Raw genomic sequence first — 11,643 nt, 5'->3', positions numbered from 1 at the left:
TGGTGTTTGCAAAATTTGGGGGTCCTTTTACTTTTTAGGAAACTATTACAGTTCAAGTTAATCAACAATCATCTGGTGGCACTTTCTAACCATCCAGAGATCAGAGGACTAATGAGGTTAAATGTCTTTGTGTTGTGTTTCACTCAGATTATCCTCACGGTATCCGGCTGACGTCCGCGAACCCCGGAGGAGAGAGGAAGGTTCTGATTGTCTTCAACGCTCCGAGCCAGCAGGACCGGGCACGCTTTACCTCTGACCTCCGAGAGAGCATTGCAGAGGTCCAGGAAATGGAGAAGTACAGGGTGGAGTGTAAGTGTTCCTGTCACAGCAGTGGGAGGCTCAGTGGGACCTTAAATAAAGGATAATTACACAAAGCAGTACTGAAACCAGCAGTGGACACAAAGGTTGTGGTGGACGTGGTTGTAGCTTTAAAAGCTGTTGGCGGTGATCGTTACAGGACTTTACTTTGAGCATGTCTGCTGCACAGGTACAAATAACTATTTAATCAAAGTCGCTTCATTGGACAAAATTTTTTTTTTAAAAAACCAACCATTTTTCTGCACCTCGTCTGGGCTCTGCTCACAGGCTTTAGACAAACCTTGGCCAATCACAGGTGTTTTCATACACAGCGGAGGAGTTCCAGTAGAGCTTTGAGTCTGGAGAGCGGGGTTTGAATTCCACATGAGCTGATTTGCACTGTGGGAGGGGTGGGCGGGGCTTAGGACAGGGTGTTGGAAGAAGACTATTTTCAGAATCTGTTTTCTCATTTCTTTTCTCTTCTGGATTTGTGCTCACTGCAGCTAATAATAAATCAAATGTTATACCATTAGAGTTCAGGCCGGTTGCCAGCAGTCACGGTATATGAAGAACTTCCCACACACAGACTTTACTTTGGCAGGCTGCTCACATATATTAACAGCCAAACAATTATATCTGTCAACTCATCTTAGCATTTTAGCATCCATATGTCTGCGAGTACAACACCTCCCAGTATCAGCGTGGACCGTCCTTGGGGTTTCTGAAGTTCTTTTGCTGCTGGTTTCAGCAACCGAGGAATGAGTTGCTCCCCCAGGATGAGGAAGAGCTCAAGTATCTCAATCTTGTTCACTACTGAGAGAGGAAGGGAGCAGGAAATTGACAAATTGATTGGTGTGGTGTCTGCAGCGATGCTGTACCTGCCTGTTGTGGTGAAGAGGTAGCTGAGCTATCGGTTTACCGATCGATCTACATTCAGACGTTCGTCTGTGGACTCAAGCTGCGGCTAGTGAGCAGAAGAATATGAGTGGCGTACTTCTGGGTTCTTCATTAGAGGCAGTGTGAGGAGCTCGGCTATTTAGGAAAGAGCTGCTCCTTCTACACATCGAATTCCTCCTCCACGCGTCCTAGGTGAGGGGTGTCAGGCATGTCCAGGTGAGAACACTCTGGTGTCTGACAAGGAGAGCATCTCTGCTTAGGACTGCCCACACCCCAAGATAAGGGGCAGAAAATAGATGGGTCAAATTTACTGCTGACACTGTGGCTCCAGCCTTATAATTCAGTTATTTATGTGCAAATTCAAATATTTCAATGTTATAAATGCATTGTTTAGCCTGCATGTGTTGCCTTTCAAGCCTCCACGCCTGACTTCACCAGCAGTAGATTCCAAATCTGCAGTGAACAGCAATCCAGCGAGTTGTTGTTAATGACAGCTTTCCTGATTTTTCTTTTTCCTTTCAGCTGAGCTCGAGAAGCAGAAAGGCGTCATGCGTCCTGGCGTGTTGACAGGGGGAGGACCGGGAGGCATGGGCACTCAAGGAGGCGGGGCAAACAGCGGTGGAGGAACCTTAAAGAGTGAGGTGGTGAACGGTACCCTGGGAAGGCCGAGCCTCGACGACACGTACGCAACAGTGGACGGACTCAAGCGCACGGCACTCAGCTCGTCGCTCAGAGACCTCTCAGAGACAGGTGAGGACAGGTGTACGATGCAAGGCTCACCTTGTTCACATGTTACAGATGTGTGTGGTTTTCGCTCTGCCTGTTCTGCGACAGAAGTTCTGCAGCTCCAGGTTTTTAGTATGATGTATCGAGTCAGAGCAAACCTGTGCTCTTATGCAACTGATGAAATCTAAAATGGTAAAATGCCGCTGTAAGATGGAAGTTTGATGTGATGCTGTGGTGCTCTGTCTCCACCTGCTGGATAACTGTGGGAACTACAGCATGAAAATGCAAAAAGTTACTGTGGAAACTGTGTGGATTACTGCTGTGATTTAACCAGCCAATACAAGTAATACACCCTTCTGTTAATTAGCACTGATGCACAAATATTTAAGTATGTAAATATCAGGTTGGTCAGCCTCATTAATAAAAAGTTTGAACAGCAGGAAGAAGGTGTAGGTGATGACCATATAAGGGTATTCCCTTTTCATGACATCATACAGATCAAAGAGTGGAAAAAACTGTGTTTACACTGAGTGAAGAATGCATGTGAAACCACGTTTTAACCTGCCTCGTTCTGATTGGGTGACAGGGAAGCGAGGTCGTAGGAACAGTGTGGGGTCACTGGACAGTACCATCGAAGTAAGTTGGGCGGGACATGACTTCCCAGCATGCCGTCTGTCACACACCCTGCTGATGCATGTTTGTCTGATTCATAACTTGTGTTTGTGAAAATATTTGTGCACGTATGACGTGAGCGCTGAAACATGGCTTCATTTGTATTCATGTCCCTTTTTCATTTCAGAGTTTAGCCACCGTGTTAGCTTCAAAATAGGATGGGTCAGCCTTTCTCTAAAGTTCTCTTGAGTACTGAGGCCTTTTCTGTGAAATAAGTAAAACATGAAGTGAAGAATAAAATGTAAAGTAACGTAAGTGTAAAGTTGCTCCTATAAGGCATATTTGAAAATGTTATCCTTGGGATTACAAGACTGAAGAGAAGCCGCAAAACTGCTGTTCCTCTAGTGGCCACTTGAGGCTCTTTAGACGCTCGTCCCTTTGGATTTTGTTACGTCTTAACACTTCAATTATCTGGTGCATGGCTGCTTTGATTGACAGGCCTTCGTGATCTATCTTTCAGTCATCAATAATTACTTTCCTCTGTGGCAGAAAAGCACGTTACAGACACGTTACCTTCAGGAGCTCAGTGTGTGCATTTCTATTGTCTGTCTTTTAACCTCTTCAGTGATTCTTCTGCACGTTTGTCCTAAAATCTGCATGATTCATGTCAAGGTTTTTTTTTCCATCAGAAAGATGAGATGGTCTGTGAGAATCTGAGGTAAATGCTGACCCAGTATGTTAAACTCTTCTCCTTCTTTTCTTCTCAGGGTTCCATTATTAGCAGCCCCCGGCCTCACCAGCAGCGCCCTCTGCCTGATGGAGGTCTTTCCTACAGCCCTATGATGGTTCCTACATCTCCAGCAGCCTACCGGCCACACCGCCCTACTCAGAGCCCCGGTACGGGGGTGGGGGGTGGGCCGGGGCTCTGTCACAACCAGGGAGGGGTCACCACCTCCCCACTCGCGAGCGGGGGAGGGGTTGGGGGCGGCGGAGGGATGCCGGCAGGGGGCGGACCGACTGGCGGAGGCCGACTAGGGAATTTCTTCGGCAGCCGCAGAGGCAAAGTTCCTGGTCCCCTGACGATGACCTCACCCCCTCCACAGGGTCCCCCGAGTCCCCTGATGATATCATCACCCCCCCACTACCCCGCCCCCGCGCCTCCCATCCCCCACCCATCCTCCCCTTCCCCATGCCCCTCCCCATCGCCCAACCTCGGGCAGTCGGACTCGGGAGGAGTTGGAGGGGGAGGCGGTACGGCAGGGGCACAATCCAAGCTCCAAGCGTTGCACGCCCAGTATTGCCACGCCAACAGTGGAGGAGGCGGAGTCAGTGTTACTGGGCACCAGCAGCAGCAGACACCACCCCCACCTTACCATCACCATCACCGCTACCACATGCAGAGCGTCCCGCAGCATCACGTCCTCTCGCACAGGTTCTCCGCACCCCGACGGCAAGGCCCGTCCGGCTGCGCTCCCTCTCATACCCAGCAGCATCAGAGGATGCAACATGTCGTCATTCCGCACCCGCGCTACAACATGGCGTCAGGCTTCACCACGCCGCCACCGCTGTCCCCGCACTCCCCTGTCACCCCCATTACCCCACACGGACTCTTCCACTCGCACCCCGCGGCGGGGAGGCCAGGTGGAGGGGCCAAGCTCCCGCTGACCATCTCGCACTCGCAGCCCCACCCCCACGCTCACACACACTCTCACAACCACGCCGTGCACACACACTCCCCGCTCAGCCCGTCCCCGTCCGCCTCCCCCTCCACCCACTTCATCTTCTCCACCCCGCCGCCCCAGACTCCCTCAGCACGCCTCGTCACCCAGACGCCTCCGAAGCCATATACCCCCCAGTACCCACCGCTTTCGTCCATCCCGCCTCCCCCGCCGCACTCACCATTGCCTCCCCCGTCAACCGCCCCGCTCTCCCCGCACCCCCCGGGGGTGGGGGGAGGCCAAGGGGGCGGCCCCAAATCCAAGCCCGTCAGCCGGATCAGCACGGTCGTGTGAGGAGGCAGAAGTCTAGGACAGTGGCGCGTCACCCTGCAGTGAGCCGCCGGGGGGTGGTAGTGAGCAGGAGAGGGAGGAGGAGAGGTGGAGGAGGGGGAGGACAAATGCAGCCGTATGAAAGCGGACGCCTGGTGAGGAGGAGAACGGTGAGAGCGGGGAAGAGGAAACTTCTCAGCCTGTGTTATTTCCACATCCACTTCCCCCGCAGGTAGAAAGACGCACACACACTGACGGATGCTTCTTACAGGGAGCAGATCCTCCCAGAAAAAGCTGCTCGCGGGGCGAAAAGCATCCAGAACGTGAATCATGCCGTTTTCAGTCACGTGAAGATGAAGAAAAAACACCCACATTGTCCCGATGTCTTGGTGAAAACGTCCTCATCTTCCCCCCGTAGTGCCCTTCAGAGGTGAGCTGGGAGGACATATTTGTAGTTCTTCATCGACAGGGGAAGTGTTCGTGCCACATCGTAGGAATTTGTGTGCTGTTGTGGAAAAAAACGGTTCAGGGACCAGACGTGAAGGGAACAGTGCCTGAGAATATATATCCCAAGGATTACGCCTGACATAATGTACAGAGAGCGGAGAACGAAACGAGTCCGGGTCGCGTTTTCCAAAAAACACAGTCGTCTTACACCACCTTGTTTTCCGCACAAAAGCACTCTTGTTTTGGTTGTTGACATATTTACAAGCCATGAGGCGTTACGGACAAGCAGAGGTGGTTAGCGTTAATATGGTGCAGTTTCTGTGTCTTAGACAGGCATGCATGACCTGTGCAATAGCTAATAAGTGTCAGTGTGACTGTGGTTAAACTTCTATATGCAGGGGGAGGGAGTTGTTGTGATTTAAAGCCCCAATCCAGCATTTATTTGGCCATAAGAAGTGAAGAATACGGAAGACTTGACCGTCTAGGTGGACAATAAACTTTCTAAAACCTTTAAATAAGCCATCATAACAAACACTCCAGGTGTCTTTTTACCTTTGCAAAAATAACTAAAAGCCTTTAGCGTCTGTGGATTACAGGGTTTCAGCAGGGACTGCTACGCTGTTGTTTTGGATTGGGACTTTAAAAAAATTCCCAATTATTTCCTCATGTAACGGGGATTTATTTGATCATTTGTGCTAAACCTGTGAATGCTCTCCCTTGTTATTAAGTATATATGAAAGCATAAGCCTGAATTTGTCACAAATTATAATATACTCTGATAATATAATACTCCAGCTTTCAGCTGTACTTCATGCTCCATGTTGTATGTGACCCTCTACGTTGCCACAGACGGAGATTGGGCCCAAAGCTGCCGGACAGGGAAATGAGAGCTGCGGTACCTAAACGAAGTGATGTAACTGTTCAGGTTAAGTTAAATAAGGTGTAACTCTCTCTCTAACTTATCGATGGTCATCTTAACAGAACTGGGTGGGAAATTAAAGGCTTGAATTTACTTTACGAAACCAACATTTTGACGCAAGACTCGTTTAATAATTCTGATAATCAATCTTTATCACAACGTATCAAAAGTTTAAAATGTTTCATTTTTGTTGGTTCCTTTTTGTTTTGGTTCACAGCAGAACGGTGTGAACTAATGAGGCTTCACTAAATTATGTTAAACATCTTCAGATAAAGATCCTTGAAATCAGGATTAGGAGACAGAGTCGTAAAGAAAATAAATACAAGTGATTGTCTTTAGATGCACAGACAGATATTATTTAGATTATTTCAGGAGAGTACTTTTTTTTATTTTAAATTACTGACATCCCCTAAACTCATCACATGCAGGTGATCATAAAGTTATTGATTTGAAAAGCTGGCAGCTATAAACAGACTCATGATGTGTGGTTGTGTGTTTAACTGCATGAGTGAGTGACTGAAGTCATTTGTCACAACAAACCAAAGACGACAGTGAAACGAAATTCAATAAAACACGCCAGGTTTCATTTGTAATAAACAAGATTTAGACAATCAGACTGGATTTTTTTAACTATCAGAACTTCTTCTTGTCCCGCTCTCTTTATTACAACTCTTTAAAGGCACGTTTAAGGGTTAAGACTTTGCTTTAGATTTGGCACTTAGCAGAAGAGGAGGCTTGGAAGAATGCTTCAGTCACACTAGGGCAAAGACACTGTGGCACCACCACTTGTGACCTTGTTGCCTTTGAAGTGGTTGTTTCAAAGATGGGGGCCAGGTCTCAGACAACTCACGGCTAACTGCCATCGTCAGAGCAACTTTGGTGCATCGAGATATCGATAAAAATGCAATATGACGAGTCGGTCTGCTATCGATCTGCTGCCAGTCTGTGACTGAATGAGGCATTTACATGCAATCTGTTTGTGATCAGTGCAAATCTGCTGCCATCGACAGACACAGACGTTCACATGAAATCCTTACATCCACAGTCGAACCTCATTGATTTGAAACAGAAATTCAGAAATTCCTTCACAAGTAGTGACGTAGTGCTGCAGGGTGACGATTTCACTCCAGAATGACACGGGTGTAGGAGCTTAACCAGAATGCAACCGCCACCAGAGATGCAGAATATGTACGCCTATCAGCACAGACTGACTCGGACTGATTAACATGTCTTTGTACAAGCCTTCACCAGTCAGTCTGAGCCGGACTGCAATTGTTTGGAGACAGGTGGCCTCCCATAAGGAGGTTGCGGTCCCAGTTTTAGTCCAGTGTGACAGAGTCATAGAATTAAATATAGCAACTGAGACTATAAAGTCCTCAGGTTAGTCTTTACTGAGGTTTCAGACAAGTGGGTCAAAGGGTGTTTTTCCAATAAACTTGATACAGCCGGCCTTTGTTTTGTAACCAGACTAGTTGCCCTCTGACTGACTGCCGTCAGAAATAAATCGGATTTAAGGCGCTTCAGCACCTACGCCTGTCTTTCATATGTAATGAGTAGAAAACACTGGTAACAAGGAGCAAGCTTTATTCAAATAAATAAGAACCTACTCATCCAGATGATCTCAGATTCATCTCTGCACTTTCTTGGGTTCTCAGCAGTAGTTAGAAACTCTCCATTATTTTTACTAAGATATAAAACAATTGAAAAAATATGATAAATTGAAAATAAGAGTTAATTTCCCACCCAGTCCAAACTGCGTTAGCGTGTGAAAAACTTGGAGGGTGAATCAACTTTAATCCCATTTGATGTGTGGCAAAATAGAGAATAAGGTGCCTTCAGACATAGTGATGGTACAATATAAATAATAATGTTCACAAAAGACCTCCATGGAATACAAAGACAGTTCAGCGTCTAAATCAATAATATAATGATTTGTGTCCATTCAAAACAGCAAATCGAAGCCATTTACTGCATTTTTTAAAAGTCTGGCTGAAGGACTGAGCCGCTCGTCGCCTTGTTCATCCAACAAAGACACAAAGGAGCCTGAAACCTGGACCGAATTTCATTCGAAAGACTCGCTAACATCTCACAGGACTGAAGTGCAGAACATGTTTCACTGTCACACCGCACCGAGTGAAATCTTCTTGAACAAACTCATTTTTACACATTTTTGCACTTTGAGTTCAAATCTACCATGCCAGTATTGAAGTGTATTTCCTTTCCTTTCTTCCTTTAATCAGTCTCACCGGATGTCAGGGCAGGAGGCCCGTGATGGCTGGTAGAAAGTTCTTCCACCACTTGAACGATTTTACCAGCCATTTGCATTTTTTGACTAGAAATGAAACTTTCAGTGTTGGTTGCTAGTCAGCCTCATATAAATATTTGCCAGAGTTTAACTGGTGGATGATGGGAAATTCCTCTGAATGCAAACATTAACGACATATTTTTAGTCTCCCTGTGATGACGTGAATGCACCAACTGTAGATATTAACTGTACAGTGTGTTCTATTTTCAGTGGGGCCAACAGCATCAATCTGTAACTGAGGTTCAGAATTGCTTGACTTAACAAAACGTGTGCTCTAAAAACCAAAGTTCATCTGGGTTCTTCAGGCTATTCGGGCTTCTTAGTGAGAACAGTAAAGTCCTTAGTATGCGAGGTTTGTGGGAATACCGTCACATATTGGAATCGTTTGACGGCGTTCCTCAGGGAACCATCTTGGGTTCCCTGTTGTTTTCAATCTGAAGAACCCCTTTGACTTTTTAGAGTGTGCTACTGATATTATTATCAATATTGTTGTGTGGCAAGCTTCTACTAACATACTGTACTCCTTGGGCTGTTTTGTATTTTTAGCATTTTTAATTTTGTTATGTGCTTATAATGTGAGATTTTTTTTCTTTTCTGATTTGGGCATCTTATGGAAGTATTCAATCCTTTTTCATTTTAATATATTTAAAAAAAACAAACAATAATGATTTTCTGTAACTGACATACAAGTTCTTCTAATATTTTGATTATAGACTGTGATAATTACTTTGACTCAACCCACAGCATGCTCAAGCAAACACACGCCTGCACACCTCTGAATCATCACAAAGCCTCTCTTCACCCTTTTAATGGAAACAAGCAACACCTCTGCTATCAAACAACATTGAAATTAACACTTCATGTTGAGCTGCTAAGAATTTTTGGACCGTAGGGCCATAGCATGCATCTACAATCACCTGCAGAAAGACTTTGTCTCTTTCTAAAGGCCTTACAGTAACCACGTCGACTCCAGACTAAAGCGGCAAACACCACAGAAACATCAAAACAAAGTTCTCGAGGAGCACTGGATCAAACCTACCTCGTAAGGGAATACACAGCATTTCACTCAGTCTCAGTGCATGCCCAAGCACATCCTCAGTAAACATCCCATCTTAAAGTTCCATACCCCTCATTTGCATGGTTATGAACTTCAAACCGTATTTACTTTGTGTTACGGCGCTACCATGTTGAGATTTGTTACCTTCCTACGTCCACTGTTCAGTTTAAGTTTCACTTGCAGAGAACTTGACACTTGCTGCAGATAAATCATCCATCACTGGTAACATCTAATAAGGATCTAAGTCAGAGGTGTTAAATGTAAGGCCCAGGGGCCAGACCATTCACACTATACCAGAGTAATTACATAAAAGAAACAGAGAAATGATTGTAAAGTTCCTGTTTTTTCACTTTCTGCTATAGAAATTTCAGTTGTTTGTTTGGGTTTGTTTTACAACAGGTCCACAGTAAAAAATAAATAAATTTTAAAAAGTATATATATATATATATATGCTACAGGCTGATTACTGTCTATTCGCCCCATGGCAGGCATGACTGGAAACAGCCTATAATAGTTACACTGCTGGACTGCTGTGTCAAACTTCACCTGCTAACATGCACGTGTCAGATTAGATTTCTCTCGTGTTTCTAGGAATGCTAGATTTTGCCTGTACTGCCTTAAACTGTGTGCTTTCTAAATTCTTTCTAAATTGCCACTTGGTCATCAAAACTGTGAGAACCCCTGATTTAGTCTTTGTAGACCAAAACAGTAACCGGTGACATATAAACGTCCTGGCTTCCTGGCGAGCTGTTGCCCACCATGTGCCAAGTGTCTGTGGGTTAGGGTTAGGCCAAAATCTGCTTCTTCGTGTTTCAAGGCCACTTTTTTTTTAGTTCTTGGATTGCTTTGCTACCATTGGAGGTCGGTGCAACACTTTTGTGAGGTCGCTGTCAATTCTTACACGCAAGAGATAAGAACAAAAATCACTGTGGTTGATTAGTTATCTGCAGCAGGAGTCAAGTGTCTGTGAAGACATGAACTTGCAGTCTGGGAGGACACAAATCTGCTTAAACTGTGTCGGGACTCTTGTGAAAGTAATTTACAGTATATCCAGTTTAAGAACATGCAGAAAAAAAGCAGGTATGGTCCTTTAAACGCTTAAATTAGGTCTTTTTCTCCTGCCCGGGTCTGCTCTCCACTATCGGTTTGCATGTGGTATTTATTACAGTATCTGCACTGAATGAAACTGTATTATAACATGAATGTACATAGCAGCCGTTAAATGAAAATAACATTGCGAGTACTCACTTTGCTCAGTTTGTCTGTGGCTGGGTTTACATCGGGAATGGAAGGTCTGATGTTTTTTAAACACCTGGAGAAACAGATCTGGTCTGACTGCAGCAGGCAAAACAGGGAACATTTTTCAAGATTCAAAGCACATCAGATCTGCTTCAAGTACAGTTAAAAAATGTTGGATGATTCTGTTCCTGTGTAAAGACAGTCTGTGTTGTGTGCATCTATACAATGGCATTGGACGGGGGGCGTGTCCAAGCTGCTGGACCGCTTTCTGGAGAGGACATATTTCTTGTTTATAATGTAGAGCAAAGAGAGACTGGAATAGTCCTTGTAAAATTGTACGAGTAAAGTGTCAAATATGTGTCAACAGAGACGACATTATTTTAAAAATTACGTATGGAAAATTTTAGCTGTGTATATAAATATATATTACTTGTACTTTGTTTTTGAAATTGCAGAGAAATGGAAGAAGTGGAAATATTTATTGCTCTAAAGATATAAAAATCTGTTCATGTGGATGGAAACACGTGTCCTCTTTGTTTCACTGATTTCTCATTCAAGTGCTGTTTCAGTGCAGCATTACAGCGGGTGGAAATCACAATCTTCATCAAACTTCATCATAAAACTGTAAATCTGTTGCTGCCTATATACACAAGAAGTCACATCACATTAAGAGTCCAATCAGAAGCTGGCAAAAATAATAAAATACAGAAATTCCTACATGAATAGTGACGTAGGTGCTGTGGGACGGTGCAGAATAAAATAAGTGCTCGCCAACCTTCTATATCGGAAAATAACGAGAATGAAATTTCCTCATTGAGGGTTGTTTAGTGTCCTGGTTTTTACTCCATAAAAGAAGCATTTTAGCTCCTGCCTCCTTAAGACCAGGTGGTTGATTATACTTTTAATATTTCATAGGAGCAGAGAGAAAAAGATGCATTTCAGTTTGTGGCTTTCGTCAGTGTTTCTGAGCATAATTCTTATTTATAGCTTGTAATTCTTCTTATCAAGCCAGTGACAGGAGGACCCAACCTGTGACAGTCTCCCAGGTATGGAGAGAAACTGAAGACACTAAATGTGTGGATCTACATAAGGATCTATCCCCGACATCTGCCTGCATATGGATTTGAAAACTGGTTTCCTCTCATGGTTTTACAGT

The 11,643-nt window shown here is 44.8% G+C and overlaps 1 protein-coding gene across 1 annotated transcript; it reads left to right on the top strand.

Annotated features, from left to right (window-relative positions):
- Positions 1 to 147: 147 nt before the first annotated feature.
- Positions 148 to 10,996, top strand: LOC134623040 (IQ motif and SEC7 domain-containing protein 2-like; the record flags this gene model as incomplete). The annotated part of the gene is made up of 4 exons (XM_063468272.1): positions 148 to 309; positions 1,717 to 1,944; positions 2,507 to 2,556; positions 3,300 to 10,996. Coding segments are annotated over 4 exons (1,685 nt in total), but the record flags the coding sequence as incomplete, so codon positions are not given.
- Between the last annotated feature and the right edge of the window lie 647 nt (positions 10,997 to 11,643).

This window comes from Pelmatolapia mariae, unplaced genomic scaffold (assembly GCF_036321145.2).
Source record: "Pelmatolapia mariae isolate MD_Pm_ZW unplaced genomic scaffold, Pm_UMD_F_2 NODE_ptg000363l+_length_22815_cov_1, whole genome shotgun sequence".
NCBI classification, from domain to species: Eukaryota; Metazoa; Chordata; class Actinopteri; order Cichliformes; family Cichlidae; genus Pelmatolapia; species Pelmatolapia mariae.
Note: the sequence above shows the minus strand (reverse complement) of the source record. Positions and strands in the feature narration are given on the sequence as shown.